The 18,929-nt window shown below is 33.3% G+C and overlaps 1 protein-coding gene across 1 annotated transcript; it reads left to right on the top strand.

Moving 5' to 3' along the window:
• The first annotated feature begins 2,060 nt into the window (after window positions 1-2,060).
• LOC128234344 (sialic acid-binding Ig-like lectin 7) lies at window positions 2,061-15,477 on the top strand. The gene is made up of 9 exons (XM_052948528.1): window positions 2,061-2,372; window positions 3,198-3,397; window positions 3,910-4,024; window positions 4,641-4,775; window positions 5,133-5,258; window positions 10,555-10,756; window positions 11,006-11,022; window positions 12,214-12,322; window positions 13,953-15,477. The coding sequence occupies exons 1-8, from the start codon at window positions 2,165-2,167 to the stop codon at window positions 12,288-12,290; spliced, it is 1,080 nt and encodes a 359-aa protein (XP_052804488.1). The 5' UTR covers window positions 2,061-2,164; the 3' UTR covers window positions 12,291-12,322; window positions 13,953-15,477.
• The last annotated feature ends 3,452 nt before the right edge of the window (window positions 15,478-18,929 follow it).

The following is an 18,929-nucleotide window of genomic DNA, read 5'->3' as shown; positions in this document are numbered from 1 at the left end:
AACCATTACGTATTTTAATGTCACAGTAAAGGTATGTTGAGAAAGACAGGAATACCATAGACAAATGAATCGGTATACGTTATTATGTGTTCTATCATACAGTTTCGTTTTCAATGTTAACGCTTCTTTCCTGACAGAGACTGTGTTTGTACATTACAAAATGCATACCAAGATATACGTTCTGACTTTTGCCCAATCTGTGAGAAAATGATAACAAAAGTCTGATTCTGTAGTCTTACCTGAATGAAAAGCAGATGTTTTTGACTAAGATACGACAAATTTCCGACGAAACAAGCAAACATGTATATGTACTTGAAATATAAGTTGGTTAGTACGTTGTGTAATTGTGATTGACATTTCAGAGCCTCAGGTACTTACCATAATTCCCAAATTCCCTGACAGCATTATCATCCCAGAGTTGGATTGTGAGCGATGCCTGGTGGGAACGGTTGGCGTCCATATGAGCGTGGAATGTGTTGTTCTTGGAATCAGCCAGAAAAACATGGTAACAACATTCTATTCTCGTAATATTTATTCAAATATTTGTTTACGTTAAGCGACTAGCGTTGATACGAAAAACATGCAAAAGTCCTCCAAATAAGTAATAGGATAGACCAAAATAGGTATAAAAGAATAGATTCCATGAGTTTAATTTGCATATTAAAGCCGTACTGTATGTCTACTCGGAGTCTTACAACAAGTATGTTCTGCGTTATTTAACGTAATATTGCTCTGTTTTAAAAATCCATACTAATGGGAACGAAAGGGAACTAAATAGAGTGTATTATGTTTGATAAACTAAACATACAAATGCGCGAAACAAAAAGCTGTAAGCAATTACACCGTTTTAACGGTAAGTAAATGAATAGTTCACTCGCCTTTTCATTACGGTTTGCAGTTAGTTTCAGTCAAAGTCTAAACTTTTCGACATGCACCCGGAACGACGTTCAATAAAAGTATGCACCTCGATTGCTCTTTTCTTAAATGTTTCATCTATTGTTACAAATGATTAGAGGTTAATGAGTAATAAAAAAACTGGATTAAAAATGTAACTGAAGAAAAGCTTAACTATTTTGTTTCTCTTTTCTTCTGTTTCATGCATTTTTAATACTCGAATGTAATGTTTGTACGTTAGACGATGCTTCGGAAGTACATTAAAATCTAAGAAACTAACTCATAGTTTGTAATTTCTGCGTGGTACCATCAACTTATTAGAGTTTAATATGTACTTGTTGAAGAACATGGAGTTAAAGCTGACGAAAAATGGCCAAGATGTACCGAATGTGAATATGGAAGCTTCCCCCTTTTATCGAATAGTGTATGTATACATGCCGAGTGAAGAAGATACAGATCATACCGTTACTTGCGAGGCTACTAGAGATGGCCAACAGCCGGTTACAGTATCAATTACTCTTCTCGTTCAGCGTAAGTTGTTTTGATTTAATCCTATCATATTATACAAAAATACTTTCATACACTTTGATAATGGAAACAACAGAGAAACAAAAACAGTGTAATGTAGCATTGTTTAAACTCATATCAAAAAGGGAAAGCATAAGGATTGGGCCACGAGAATTTCTAACAACGGTTACGGAACCTTCTCAAACGTCACTTAGTGCGTTAGTTATAAGTAAGTTTGTCCAATCATGGGCTATTTTGCTTAAAGACAAACCTATTTGGCGACAATAGATATTTTACTTTTTATTCAATCAATTATGACAGTGAATCTTGGTATACTACTTTTAGGCAAAGTTTTTGATACGACATTTTATCATTATAAAGAGTGCCATAACTATCTTAATGATTCCTTTTACCAATTAAGTTTGACGTTACATATTCAGACATCAACAGTATTAAATTACGACTTGCGAAAACCTACCAGTAAATCAAAAATGAGAATAAAATATAATAAGATACGAATACGGACAAAATGCGAAATTGCCACACTATCATGAACACTATAGATACCATTTTATTTTCATTTGGATAATACGAGGACAGAAAATGCGTTTGACAAAATAAATTATAAATTAAAGTTTATATTTTACTTATAGGAAGACCATCGATTCCTACAATAACATTGCCGGACTCAATTAAAGAAGGAAAACATGCACATATTACTTGCAAAACCTTCAATGCCAGACCAGAGCCAAAACTCTACTTCATGTACAATTCAACAACTTACAATACAAGCAACAGCTTTTCCAAAATAAAAGGCGGTATAACAGTTGATGCTGAAACAATCCTAGGAAAATCTTTCAGCCGATATGACAACACTAGGAGTATATATTGTTGCGTTGAGTATAATGAGTATTACAAAAACACAAAGAAAATGAAAACAAAATGCTCGACTTCTGCCATAAGTGCTTTATGTAAGTATATCTCAGTTTTAGCAGTTCGTTAAGTAAAATAGATTAAAATGACACGATTGATCATAACTACAGCAGTACAGGCAAACTTGTTTAATCCATTATGCATGTACAAAAAACAGTAACACTTGTTTATTATAATTATACTACTACTACTACTACTACTACTACTACAACTACTACTACTTCTACTACTTCTACTACTACTACTACTACTACTACTACTACTACTACTACTACTACTACTACTACTACTACTACCGCCGCCGCCGCCGCCGCCGCCGCCGCCGCCGCCGCCGCCGCCGCCGCCGCCGCCGCCGCCGCCGCCGCCGCCGCCACCACCACCACCACCACCAATACTACTACTACTACTACTACTACTACTACTACTACTACTACTACTACTACTACTACTACTACTACTACTACTACTACTACTACTACTACTACTACTACTACTACTACTACTACTACTACTACTACTACTACTACTACTACCTCTACTACTACTACTACTTAAAATAATGATAATAACAATAACAATAATAATAATAATAATAATAATAATAATAATAATAATAATAATAATAATTATAATCATAATAATAATAATCATAATAATAAAAAAAATGATATTAATAATAATATTAATGATAATAAAGTAATAAGCAGAGAAAGTAATGAACAGTAGGTCATTTAAAAGTGTGTACTTGTCACTGATCCCTTGCACCGAAGTTGGTGTGAATTTTAATAACTAAATTTTATGCCTTTGTCACCACAGGAATTTAACAATTCTAACCGCCTAAAATATGTTTTTATTCAAACCAGTCCCACCAAAATTTATACAGCTGCAAGAATTAAACAGAGCAAACGATGCAGAAGGTAACACCAGTCTCCTGTTGAAGTGTACAAGCGACGTTTCAATTCCAGTCAGTAAAATAAGATGGAACATCACGTCAGATTTTAAATATGAATCCTTCCAGGAAAAGGATAAGGTTGAGGAATTGTCTGGACATATAAGGACTGAGGTAACACATCATAAAATATTATTTTCATATTGTATGTACACATGTAGCCTTTTATGATTAAAGTTGTGCTTATGCAAACACGGCACCTAGAATCTATTGTAAGAAATATAATAGTTCATAATAAAATGTTTTGTGCTTTAATAACACTCATTTTTAATGAAATAATCTGCGACAAGCAGAAGCGAGCAGTTAATCTAATTTATTTAAGCGGGAAAGACGTATAAGGTTCCCTTACTTGATACTTTATAAGCACCGTCAATGAAATCAAGTTTTATATATGATTTAAATTCCATGTTGTGTTTCGTGTAAAAAAATCATGACGCCAAAAGTTTAACTATTTTAACCCATAATTTTAAGATAATATCTGTATGCAATATCCAGTTTACTACTTTGATATTTTCTTCAAATGTAAGGATATATCAAATGTTTATTGGTCCATTTTGATGAAATAACATTGAAAACTGCATTACAGTACTAGGGTGAAATTGTTGATGTTGCTTGTCCATTTACAGATTTTATCTGCGAACCTCACGCGACATAATAACGGAGAATCACTATCATGCTACATAGAAAATCATGCGTTCCCAGAGATCAAAGTATTCAAAACCTATGAACTCAACATTACTTGTAAGTTAACCCTGCAATATTTGATAAACTTTTCTAAACGGTGAAAATGAAATGTTAAAAGAAAATGCTGAACACTCAGCCTCCAAACTTCTAACAATGACCCTGTTTTAATTCATAAGGTTTAAGTCTTCCCCGACAATCATATCCGAAGCTCTTACAATGACCCTGTTGAAAAACATATTGATTGAGGCTTTACAAAAAAACAGCGTCTAAAACTTTAAAAATGTGCCTAGTAGATTGCACAAGACATAAGGACTGACACTCAGCAAGTAGTAAACAAGGCCACAATTCATAGATAAATGTTTGGGTTGCTGTGCATTGTCGCTGATAACGGTAAAAATCAGTTAAGGAGCACGTTATCTTTACAATTATATATAGGAACAATATATTATAAAATGAATTAAGACCCATCATTATAGATTGAATCGTAAACATACGTGAAGCATTAATATACACTAGTATGTGATCATGTAATCATGCTAACATTCTCCCAATTGTTAAGAATTTTGTCACAGATAATAACTTAGTTAAAAGCATCGTTGTTAGCTATACAATATGTACTTCTCTTGACATTAAATTAATACTTGTGATCTGCAGTGTTTCTATTATCTTTCAGACAAGCCGTTCATCAGTTTTACTCCCAGTTCCCCAGTTACTACCTACGTGGATGACAGTTTTACCGTTTTATGTCAATGTGACGCAAACCCACCAGCTAAGATCGAATGGTCAAACACTTCTTCGAATGAAATAGGTACTTGTATGAGCCTGATGTGTTAGTAGATCATGAACGTGTTTCATTTTGCTTGAAAGCATAACGTAATGTAAACGTACAAAAAAATATGACCAAATGCTTGTCAAAACACTGAAAATTAGTTTAATATCAATGTGACGCAAACCCAGCAGGAACGATCGAGGTGTCAAACACGCCTTCGAATAAATTGGGTACTTGCAGATGTCTGATTAAACGTGTTTCATTTTGTTTTAATTGCACAAAACATATTCTTTCAAAGAAAAAGGAACAAAAGCATTTCTTATAAATGTTGACGATTAGTATGAAGTAAAAGAGGCCATCATATTCTATATGTGTAACTTGCACTTGTGTATTCAGGTAAAAGAACTGAATATAGCCTAGAACTGATCATGCAGTTTCACTCCACTGGACGCCATAACTTTAGCTGTAATGCGAAAAACACAATTGGTTCTGCGGAAAGTGCCGTCCGCATCTTGGTAAAAGGTAGATACCAACATTCTTATTAACATTAAACAAAAGTTGTCCTTACCAGTGAAAGGCGACCATGTTGACCAGAATCATTCGCGGAAGTCTAGCGGTTCTTATTATCGTTGTTACCGCCGTCCGGCGAGAGATGAAAGCGTAAATGTTAAAACTTGAAACAAATACGTATTGTTTACATGACTTCAAATATAAACAGTGAGTGATATGATTTGATCAATATTTCAAGTTCTGTGTAATAAATAAAATCAATTATTTGACCAAATACTTATAAAAAATTGTAAATAAATAATATTGACGCCTTTTATAATATTTACTATGCATTAGATGAAACCAATGGATCGCTTTTTCGGGATTGTTGTCGTAATGTTTAAGGTCACGTGTATCAATTTTTATTTAGTGTAGATAAACATATAAATCAACAATACAGTTCAAGGTAACTTCCGACAAAATATATAACACATTTATAAGTCAATTTTGATATATATTTTGATATATGCAGAAAATGAATTGGCAGCAATGCTAATAGGACCGGAACTACTGATTAAACAGTTGATGATACTTTACTGCCACTCTGTAAGCAGACATAGTACAAATATTAATGGGATAGTTGCCATATAGTAATAAACTTAATTATAACGGACATCTTTGACGTAATAATTATCTTACATATTTTTTATGATATTTTTCTTTCAATTTTCACTCTGATATGTTTAAAAAGATAATTAATTCAATTACATTTTCGAAGTGACATCTGTTCTAAATTCCTTAATGCTTCTTATCTTTCAAATACAAATTTAAAATAAGTAAACTCCATATTGTTTTATTTTGGCTGCCTATTATTATCGTCCAAAATCTTTTTTGGCGGACCGAATTTCATTTCACTCGTGATCAATATAAAACTGTGTTTGCACTCGTGCGCAAAGTTATTTTAAATTCCCTTAAGGTAAAGCCAAGTAACAATCTATCTTGATTAAAGTGAATCAAGATCCGTATGTAAGTCGTTGAGCTTTAACCTGCGTGCATGAGTGTAGTCATCGTGCACAAATATCCTAATTGATTTTAAAGAAATGCAGTGCATGGCAAAGTGACAGCTCACACAAGCCAAAATATGGAATTTTGACGAATGATCCTAAAATATGATCTTGACTTTGATGGATCTTGCAGACGACTCATTGTCTAGTCATGGCAGACAAGTTATTTTAAATACAACAATGGATGACGTAACAGACCAAACTACAGATATATATTTTTTTTTTCAAAGCGAAAATCCTTTTTTGACAGTATTTTTCGAGGGCAAAGTTAAAATTCATGAACCTTACATAACATATAAAAATAATATGTTAAATTTTACAGCTAAAAATATCAGAGATCGTCCGTCTGTTTTTGTTTTTTTATGTTTAAAAATAATTAAACTTTTAAATCCTTTGACTTTATTATTATTATTTTTTTATATATTAAGCGGCCCGTTTACGATTGACAGATTTTCTAACTATAGTAATCAGGAAATCACGCAGGCTCAATTCAATAACTGACGATTTTGAATCTAAATCAGTTGATTCATTCAAACAGAAACAGGTTAATTAGTATATTTTGATGATTCAATCGATTACCTAGTTAATAGAACTATTTCTACCATGTGAATGTTCTGCACATGTAACGTTACTTGTTCCAAAGTGGGTCAAGTGCTGTACTTGGGCCAACATTGTTTCAAGTAGTTTTGAAGTTCTCGGAGTTTGATAAGGGACAATCAATCTCGATAGGATTGATAAAGTCTTTCATTTTCGACGTTTTCAAAAATGCTTACTAACCGTTGTTTATATTTGTGATTTTTCAGTCACATTTGTACAATTCCTTTTACTAGTGCTACAGGATTTCATTTCTATTTAAATAATTAATCAAATATTTGTCTAAGAGTGGAACCAATATACAAATTTAAATATGAAAAAATAAGTTTTTATTTATTACACATTTTTTCTTTATAAAGTGTGATTTCACGATCTTATATTAAAAGATAAATAGCATTACTTGAAGGAACTTTGATCATAATTCTATTGAAAGATATAAGAAAGATAACTACGAGATAACTACGCTAATATGGCTGAATAATGTGTATTGGTTGATTCCCCAGTTAAACAACAAATATGCGTTGTGAACTAGAATGATGTTTTGCATAAACCGAGTCTGTTGTACCGGAATGTTTATTTTAGCAGGGTGTAACATGGACGATTGTGTAGTATTGTCATAATTACTTATATGAAAATTAACATTTTGACAATACGGTACATCACTGTATAGATTGCTTCCCAATGGAAGAATTTATATTTGAAGACACCATTACGTCATATGTATTCAAATGTGAAAACATTCTTAGTTTTTATGAGTGATAGATGTGTTTTTAAAAGCTCAAAGTACAATGGTGGTGTTTAACCATTATGTAGCTTTGATGGAAAACAGAAAAAACGAAAGTGATTTTTTAAGTGAGCAGAGCCTTAATTGCATGCGTGACGATGCTTCATAGTTCGCGCGTGTTGTCATGTAATCGATGTCTAGCAAAAACGTTTCTTTAACATTTATTACAAAATGTAAAATCAATTAAAATGTTATAAGATTGTATTAAATCTGAAGTGATAAGCCCGTATACATTTTATTTTATAGTTAAATCATGCAAAATTATATACGGAAATAAAACAGGTTTGACTTAAATTCAATTATTGTCCTTATATATGGATTAAACTGCATTCGTAGTTTCCCTTAATTTAAGTGTACGTAGCTTATGCAATATTTTAGGAGTTACAAAATGTTTTCCTTTCCGTTTGAGACCGTGTGGACTTTTGTTTCAAGTTTCAAGTTATCGCAAAAATTGCCGAAACGCCTTCTTCCTGCTCGTATTCGAGTTCGTGTGGAATATTGTTTAAGTTTCAAGTTCTTCAAGATTTGTTTTATTAGCAAGGCTCTATTAAGGCATGTGACTTGAACTGAACAAAGCAAGCTATCTTTTTGAATACATGTATGCGAGATGTATCCAAAATATAAGAGGATAACTGTGTTTTTCTTACATTCTTTGTAGCATAGCATACTAGTTTTTTTATTTGATCCATTTATCCGTGCGTATTATAAACAGTCGTAATTTTATATTTACGTGATATTGATATATGGAACTCTTCTGAACAAATTGTAATGTAAAACCTTTAGACACAATTTATTCAGAGTATACTGTATATGTTGGTGCAAACACTCAATGAAACGTTAATTGAACTATATGGCATAATGTCGTATAACCACCGATGCCTGTTGTTCAAATAAGGCGAGCGTGATTCCATTTTTGTACACAGTGACGAACAATTTGAATCTTTTTCACATTTTTCAAAATAACATTATTTGTTTGGTTATCAGAAATATTTAGACTTACGGTTTCGGAGAAGTTTTTCTTATAACAGTCAATGTTAAACAAGCCTTGCCCCCAGGAGACAGTGTGTTTTTATTAACCAACATGGCTTGAAGGAATCTGATAAAACGCCACCTCAGGAACATTTGTGTGGATATAATTTTTAAAGTGTCCATAAAGTCATATTGTGAAAACTAGCCCCTCCCCAGTCGGAAAAGGTTAAAACGAATCAACATTGCTTGAAGGAATTTTGTCACCTAAGGAACATTTCTGTAAAATTATTTTGAAATCTAGCCTTCAGTTATGTGGAAAAGATTTTCTTTTCTTTTTCATTTTGGTTGCCATGGAAACGAGAGTCTTGTGAAATTAGGTTGCAATTAGCCTATTGGTTTAGGAAAAAAAGACCGTTTGAAGGACAATGTTGACGACGGACGACGGACAGTCCACTATCAAAAGAGCTCACCCTTTATATATTTAAACACAATACGTCAATTAGTTATTATGAAACAACTTATACTCAGACTACTGTGTGGACAAACAAGACAACTGTCAGTTTCTTAATGGGACTTTCGGTTTTGCGAGGATGTGGTGAAAGCAAGAACACGCTGTCGTAAATTGGACATCACTAGGAATGTTATTAATAGAGGGTGAGTTTAAAATGTAAACATGAGTGTGGTTAGTAAGTTCCTGTTTATAACAAATATACTGGGGTTTAACAGTTGTAAAGTGTTCTAATTTTAAGTGTATATTTGCCTCTAAGTCTATGGCCCTACCAGGTCCTCGTTCAACGGTGTACCACACTGGATCAGCTTGGCCGTGTACACAATTTGCACCCACGACCGGGATGCCGACTTTCAGTTCTTTTTACCGTGGCTCCCGAGACGCTCCCGAGATTCCTGAATCTAAAGCGGGAAATAAACATCAGTAAAAACGGGGTTTCTAGTCGCCAGATCGACGTTTCCAAAGTCGCGGAAATTAGCAATGGTCGGCCAGTTTTGGGTCGCTTCTGTGGATGTCTCTGCCCACGTTTTTGAGCTGTGTTCTCCATTGTTTCTCAATAAATTCCCTGAATATCAGATTATTACGTCGAGATATGGCTTAAACATCAATGGATTTAAAACCAAATGTATTTAGAAAGTGTGATCATATATTTGTTGTTGGAATGACTTTACATTTACAACTGTTTTATGACGATACACAATTTCCTAACTACAACTCACATGTTTGTTTCTAATTAATCGTAGCTCATCAAATAGATGCACCATCTAATTTACATGTTCTCCTTCAATGCATAACAAATTGAGGCTTTGTTAATTTTGATTATGCTCAAATTTGTTGAACTGAATTTATTGTAAAAATTATATCGAAATAAATATTGTTTAAACCAAATGATTATACGTAATTAAACAATATTTTTATAATTACAATACTGTTAAAAATTACTTTTTAGTTACTGTTCAGTATTGTTAAACTGTAAATGTAAGTCGTATAAAATCCGCGTGAACACTAGTTAGTTATTATAATTTAGATCTGTTTCAATTCCCGTATGATTTTGGCTAAGATATCAAATATTTCATTCAAGCGACTATAAAAGTGGCTTTAATGAAATTAAGTCGTTTAAATTTCCGAGTAGAAAGAATGAGTCGGTATGATGTAAAAATGAGATTGAATGGCTAATATTGTCATCAAAAGAGAAATGTAAGAGAATGATCTGATTAATCATAGCAAATAATGATTGTTTTATTGTGGGTACAAGCGAATGCAGTTAGAGACTGTATTCGTTTCCGACAAATATAACCGCTTGAGGCGCAATTTTGTTCAAGAATGCTCAACTTTTCATGTGTATATATGTATATGTGTATAGGTATTGATATAGGCGTATGAATTAACCGAACTTTGATTTGTTTATAGATCAGCCACTATCGACATCAGGCGCTCCTACTTGTTCTTGTAACGACCTCTCCTCCTCCACATTGATTGGAATTATTTGCGGTGGTTTGGCGGTTCTGATTGTCGTTGTTGTAATTGTCGGGTTCGTGGTAGTATCAAAAATACGACAGAATACACAGAGGAGCGAGGAGTATGCCGATTTACATTTTCAGGAACAAAATTTGTAAGAGCATTATTTGTTTTATACTTTCAAAATTTCAAGCAATATCGATCCGAACATCATCATCATGTGACGAAGATTATATTGTTATTCATTTCGACGTTTGAATTCCAAACATGGATTCTAGAAATTGTTGGAAAACATTTTGGGCCTTTATCGTCAGATTGCAATATTACCATGATAAATTGATTGATAAATAACATTAAAATAATTATTTTCTTTAACATCAATACTTTAATGTGTTTTTTGCAGATATATGCAGCCTTTAGGTAAATGCATGTCGAGTATATTAGAAAGGATGCGAAATACCACTTGTAAGTGTACTTGTGGTGTTTTTGTGCACTTCGTCATCCATATGTAAGAACGTTGTACAAGGTCAGAATGGCATTTACGGTATCAAAGATAAGTAATTAATGTGAATTTCGAAAACTTTCTAAACTCAACTGCAACTTTCACAAGTACACGAACGTGTTTCGCAACCTCTCTTTTATTTCTTAATAACCATCTTATCTTATATATTTACAGTTGTTTACCACGCATATTACGAAGGATGATCCAAAAATACGTGAACTTTTCATGCAACTTTAAAACACAAAACAAAATTCAAACTGGAACAGTTAAACATATCATGTACACAATCATTTAAATCCAATATAGTTGCTTATTACAGAATAATATTAGTTCAAAAACAGCCAAGTCGGGATATCAAGAACTTCAAGTTGTCAGATTTTAATGTTTTGGAGAGATAATATTCAGGATTATTGAACTTTACATAAAGTAACGCCAGATAAACACCTAAAGCACAGTTTTAAATCATTTGTTGAATTAAAAAGCTCAGATTTTATTTGTTTCACAGTAAAACACTTGTCAAGTGATAACTATATTATTTGCGGAATCTTTTAAACTGATTTCAAGGTCTAATATCCTGTTGCAATTGGCAATAAAAGAATTAGTTCAAATTAAGAATGTTTCAACGCTGGTTCGTAGTTTGTAGACAAAAGACCAAATATAAAGCATGATAAATTTGTTTTAAATAAAGCAGTGCATACTCAAGTTATAGTAACAGTCCACGCATTTTTTTTATCTCCCGTCGTAATGTATACGCAGACTGTTTTTACGTCGTACTGTCTTTCTTTTATGTAACATACTTTATTTAATAAATGACGTCGCAATCATGCGACATTCTTTATTGTTGATTTTAATAACCGTTTTACTTTTGACATGCCGAAATATATAACTAGCGTTGTTTATTAAATGCCTTACAGTCTTTAAAACGCAATACTGCCAATATTATTTTAAATAAACGAACTACTATTTAAAAGAGTAAATTACTTGTAGATTGTCAAGTCTATATATATGGTCACTAAACAATATTATGTATAACAAGACTTATTTAAACAAAATTACATAATGTGTTGACAATTCAGTGTTTATTCTTCATTTTTAATTGATACAACTAGGTCCTGTGCACGTCACCAGTGATGGCTCACAGTCTCCTGATGGCCAACAAACACAAACTTATGAAAGTTTGGAGTGATTCAATCACGACCAGTTCCATGGTGCATGCAGGTAAATAAGCCAACAATATCATATATCGGGTAGATCATATAGTTTACGAATAGAAACATAATTATAATCAACGAGCATTTACGACTTACACGGGTTATATCTTTCGTCATACACAATGGCACAACACTATCGTATATCTTCCTTTCGAAGTTGGTATGGAGTCCTCAAATTTTGTCTCCTCCCCATGTTCTGGACGAGCTGATTAGACGTCAAGGTCATAGTTTAAGAGCCATGGTTCGAGATATAGGCTTTATGTCCGAAAGGTTTGAGTCATACAGATCATCTCCTAAACCAAATGAAAGAATTTGATGAAACTGTGATTAAATGTGCATCTTATCGCAACGTGCAAAACCCTTATTCCAAACATGCTGGCTTAATAATAAGGTCAGTGTTCAAGGTCAAAATTCGGGCAATTATGTCCATGTTGTCTCCATTTCTTCTGAATCCATTGAAATATTTTCTTTACAATTATGTCTAATGTTCACCTTATCAATACAATAGGGTGTCTCTTTTTGTTTCCATAACAACCGTTTAATGATTATTTTGATGCAAATTTGAAAAAAAGTTTTTTTTCATTATAATTGTACAAACATTATGGTTTTACTTTTTAAATTTGGTCAACGCTTACTCGGGCAGTTTTTACTATATATATAGTTCAAGTTTTGCCAACACGCGATAAAGATGGGGTCACACTAGTTGATTGGTCTTTTAGTGCGAGCGCTTTGGGATAACTTGAATTATTTGGCTTAGAACTCTAGATATCCGGGTAACCAGATGGTATAGCGAACAAGCTCTTGTCAATGGACTGCTGTAGATTTATTTTGATCCGTTAGTGTCCACTACCGTGCGTACGAAGAATGCACGTACACATATTGTATATCTAAAATAAATAGATGAAGTACATTAATGAGATTTTCGGATGCCTGATGGCCTAATGACATGTAAGAATTATTCCAAAGGCTCTGGCATGTAGATAAGTATATGTAACAATTGCACCGAAAAAAAACACAGTCATGTTATATCTTTAACTATCCCAAGTTTAGTATAAAAAGTCTGATTTCAGTTGATTTAAAAAAATATGCAAAGTACAATAATCGTATCTGTAAGGCGCTTTAGGTCATGAAGTTTTGATTCTAGTAATCAGCGGACAATACCCTTTCAAAGCATTGGGGTTAGAGGCATCGGAAATTAACATTAACGCCAATGGCTCAAAACATTGATATTACACACAGGCATGTTAGACATTAAAATATCACAAATTAGGTATTCCACGTCCGATTTCAGTTGAAGTAAATAAGAATTATACATTTAAGTGCACAACCTTATCTGTAATGCACTTTTGATCATTTTATTTTGAAAATTGTTATCATTAAGCAATACCCTTTCCAATCATTACTTTGCGGCATTAGGCATCGAGATTTCCATGAACGCCAATTGCGCAAACGATTGACACGTTTATCTGTACACAGGATACCTTCACAAATTATATGTATTGTAAAAAATATTCAAACTTTGTTATTAAAGCTTATCAATTTGAATCCGATCTGATTCAGTGAATGCTGTTGCAATAGTTGCTTTCTTAACATCGTCATTTTTCTCACTGCAAGAAACGTAAATAATTTTATTACAGGCCGAAGTAGAAGTTCAAATCCACGCTGAATGTTTTATCTACCTACATACTCTTCTACTCGACAGAAGCAAACAGTACAAATAGCACTCCCAAATGACTAAGAACCTTTCTGTCGACTGAGAGCTGACTGATAGGGGCGCGAAACTGGACTTGGATTGATGTGACGGCCCAGTGTGCTTAGGTGTCACGAAAATTCACGCTAAACATAAATCCTGTTTTCTGTTGCAGTTGGAAAAGTATACAGAAATTTACAAAAACACATGCTGTAATGCTCTACATGTATTATGCAAACTTTACTCACGACCGTATGTACGGACTAGTGAAAAGTGTAAATACTCCATTGAAAATGTTTATTTACATGTAATCATATTTATTCAAACAACGTCAAGATCATAAATGAACTATGTGTTAGTTAGTAAACATATATTAGGGATATAACATTTCAATTGGTTTCGTAACAAGGAACCGTGTACCCAGTTTTTACAATTATTTCCAGGATTCATTAGTCTCTGCTTTAACGATACATTCACTCTTTCAAGTTTTCCTCAGTTACATTGATAAATTATGTAACTTAATGAAAGCACAATTATTTAAAACATATTGATACATCCGAGGACCAATTTACTTAAAAAAGGAATTATTACTTTAAGTTAGGGTGGATATGCGATCTGATATGGAATATACAGAGGAAAGAATCCAATGGCATGTGGTTTTCTGCGACTGGTATTAAACATATCGGGTCACCAACTAGCCTTGTAATGAAAATGTCACATCAGCAAACTGTTTACACTGATAAAATTATTGGAAAACTTTCATTTTTTGTCATCGGAATCCGAAAAAAGTCATTTTGGTACGATATAATGATTAGTGTCTCAATATAAAACAATATGGGGTCACCACGTGTCACGGTTTCACAAGTACAAATGAGATTATTTATCATTCCGTGTAATTATATGTGCTATATATGTGTAGTCTGTGTACATAGTAAATATGTGCATGTTCAAATTATTTAGTCAACCTGTTTGTATTTTAAATGTTTGTACTTCGTAAATGCTTCTCTATATTTATTGAAGATAAATAGAATAAAGTTCAACGTAGAAATTGCTGTCCATTTTGAAAGCATTTTTAAGGGTCAATAGCTCTTTGATGAGGTTGTATGACCCTTTGTTGACTATTAAACGTCGTCTAGTACATAAACCACTATCACAAGTATTGAGATTCGCACAACAATGTACTATTGATGATGAACAACATAGCCAGGTACAATCATTCGAATTAGTGGTCTTTGTATTGATACTTGTAACTTAAGACTTTCCCTGATAGTGGCCCTTTATTGTTTTGAGTTTGTATAATTTGTGCCATTTAACAAGATTATCGTTCAATGCTAGTTTGTTTAACAGTTGAAATTATTATCATGTATATTTTGTATTTCAATCGGTTTTGTTTCATGAACAAATTAACTATGCTGTCGATTTTCTTTATTTAGCGTGTATGTTTGTATCTTGATATGGAAAAAAAGTGCTTACAAAAGGCGAACATTTCTTAGTCTTATTATTTTTAGATCTAAATTGATAAGCTAATAGCCCATTTCACAGTGGTCCGGCTGAACATCGGATACTTTCGTTATTTCATGTCACATGGCGAATAAAAGCATGACTGTTCATCATTCAAAGGCTTGGAAAATTCCTGGTAGTAAACAAACATGTAATATATCAAAATATCATTACCATCAAGGAAATTATGTAGATATTTTTATTTACGACGTAACAGTACACACGTCCGCATTAAATTTCGATGAATAAGTGTACACAGCGCGAATGCGTGGTAACAAAGGGTACGACCAAATATATGGTGACGAAAAACAAACTATGTTTGTCGGGATCGCCCAAATTTCACCTACAAATCAAGATTATTTACTAGCGGCCGCAATAACTTTCCTGGAATATAAAGTGTAGAAATAAGCCATGTAGTTGATGTAATTTCCCTATCAAAATGTTTGGTACAAATTTGCCATCCTCCACATAGATTAAACGTGAAATTTTGCTCTTTGTTCTCTAACAAACCGGCACGTAATAACAATGTTTTGCATAGGTGTATATCATTACACGGAAATTAATGAAATGTAAACACTAATCTTGCCCGAACTCGTTACAACCCCTAGCCAAGCACTTTATGGGCATTATAACACACGTACAAACGTCCAGTTTACAATTGTTCGTATTTACAATTGAAGTTCTATTTAGGGCGTTCTATACATGATTATCTGCCATCACTAGATTAGCCGGACAATAATTATAAATTACAAATAATACTAAAGTAAAAATTTCTTGAATGATTTATTACCTAAATATGAAAACTGTAATACAGCATATGTAATAAAATGTCCAGTTCATGGAGATATAGCTCATATTCTATTTACAAAAGAGACTCACTATCGTTGTCAAATTTAAACTTTATCTTTAGTAACTGAATTCATTTAATGCACCTATGATTGGCACAAAACTATATAATATTACACAACCCTTTTCGTATTTTTCTTTTGGAACGATATACATAACCACAAGACCAGTAGTTTTATCTATAGTTACAAGTCAATCATGTATTTGTTAATGGATATTTAAATACAACGGTACAAATTGTGCCTTTAATCCGGGTCCAAAGGAAATGGCTATTTGTTAAAACATTTGTCGCCAGTAAAATAACAAGAGGACAAGCAATTTTCACTTCCTTTGAATTTAAGCATTACTGACATACAAATCAACATCTGAAGTCTAGGTGATGCTAATAATCGCTCAGTTTTTAATACGTCAGAACATTATGTTCGTAATACTGATGCTAAAAACACGAAAGCTGCTTTTATAAAAATTCACGATAAGGTTTCGGCATGCAGTTACCAACTCAAAAAGAAACTTTGTTTTCTTAAATCTAACACTAGCCCATGGAACTGGTTTGTATTGAAGAATCCCAGGATAACATTTGGATATAAACATTTTAGGGACAGAAAGGTGCTTTGGAGTTCCTCAAATGGCTGTTGAAATTGGAATTTGGTCAATGACATTGCTGGTCGCATAGGTGATAAGAAAGCCCTTTAATATACCTCTACAAAAGAAATCCGGTAACTGCCTTAACATAACTGTTGGCAACAAAGACGATGATACGAAAATTGCGAATGCATTTAAGAGTCTGGTAGATGGAATGATGACAATCGTTAGAGAAACATATGAACCCTGCTTCTTCTGTTACAAGACGCGAATGTACATATAACCTTACGTGTTGCAAATACTTCTACACTAATACTTTTGTTCGAGAAAGGGATATAGTGTAGAGAAACATTCACATTGAAGATGCAAATCATGTTACTCTGATCAACTCTTTGTTTATTCAAATGATAGACGAAAACGAGGGTGATCAAAGTAAATGTGTGAGTTATTATTTTGGGCAAGTTGCACTATTGTTTTTCTCTCCATTTTTAAGTGTTATAATTGGACTTCAACTTTACTGGATTACATTTTTCATATGATTTTGTCATTGACTCCTCCGGAAATGGGGTACGTCTTGGGTTTAGCTTCATGATACCAGGTCATTCAAAGAGCATAAACAACTTCTTGCCGTATATCGGTGGTCCTTATGTTGCTCTAGCCTGCTTTTTGCTTATTGCTGAACTAGTGTTTACCAGTTTTGAATCTTTAGAATACCAAGTTCACGATATTTAGTTTAAACATATTTATTTTACAACGATTGTCAAACAAGTTATTACAACATTATATTAATCACTCTCGTTGGCACGATTTTACGCGAGAGTGTGGTCTTGTGTTGTGGGGGAAACCGGAAAACCCGGAGAAAACCCACTTGTCCGGCTTGGTGACCACAAACCAAACTCACATGCGCCCAAGCCGGGAATCGAACCCGGGTCGCCTAGGTGAGAAGCGAGTGCGCTAACCACTGCGCTAACCGGACAATTTGTAAGTACAAAGGTAGAAAAGCATATCGGGAATCTTTTTATGAATTTGTCGTAGAAACCATTTGCCCAAGGCGAAAGCTTTTATATCTAACAATCCATTAAACAGTTATTGTCCTTGAGATTCTCTTGGTTTGTATCAATCTGCTTATTAAGATGGACAGTTTTGAAGGAAATTCATATATGCATGTTGGAACTGTTTTTTTTTAAATTTGCGCAATTCCACAAATATTCAAATTAATTAGCAAGACAAGCATCGACACAGCATCAGTGGACACTGAGGAAAGGAGCATACGCATACTGTAAAAACGTATTTGGGATATTTTGAAGAGGCGGACAGTAAAAGCTCAGAGTGAGGAGCGCATCCCTTTAATAGTGTCTGATTGGAAACAAATTCCTCTGAAAGTCAAATAAAGAGGAAAAGGCGTCAAGAAAAAAGGATCAAGTATAAATTGCTAATTTTGACACAAAAATATGTGAAATTTGGATACCTTGTGACCCCATAGTGAAACGCGGTATCATTTGGAAGTGTTTTTGTGTTCAAAAAAGTACTTTCAGTCATTTATTTTACATAGTAGTAAACAGCAAATTTATAACTTTGGTATGATATCATCCCTGTATAGGGTTACCAGATATCGAATTTGAACATTAAACATTAAAGCCGTCAGAGAACAGGATTATTTGTGGGGTTAGCTCCATAAGTAGATCAATAAAAAATCTTGAAAAACAGATGTATCATATACAATGCAAAATTGACTATCCCCGCATTTTGTGTCCATCATCTGGTGTAATTACTTCACGCTGTTTCTTGTGAGTTAAAATTCAAAATTTAATTGCGATGTTCTTTATTTGATTGATTCAACTAAATAAAACTGTGCCGGTGTTTGAATGTATTTTCTTTTATTTGCATTAACCTGAAATATTACAACGTTAAAGTAATTATTTATTCCTTTGAACTGAATTAATTTGAAATATACCTAATCATTTATATAACTTATCTAATCAAATCCTACAATATG

The sequence above is a fragment of the Mya arenaria genome, chromosome 5, assembly GCF_026914265.1.
Source record: "Mya arenaria isolate MELC-2E11 chromosome 5, ASM2691426v1".
In the NCBI taxonomy this organism is placed as follows: Eukaryota; Metazoa; Mollusca; class Bivalvia; order Myida; family Myidae; genus Mya; species Mya arenaria.
The sequence above is the reverse complement of the archived record's forward strand: the minus strand, read 5'-3'. Positions and strand labels throughout refer to the sequence as shown.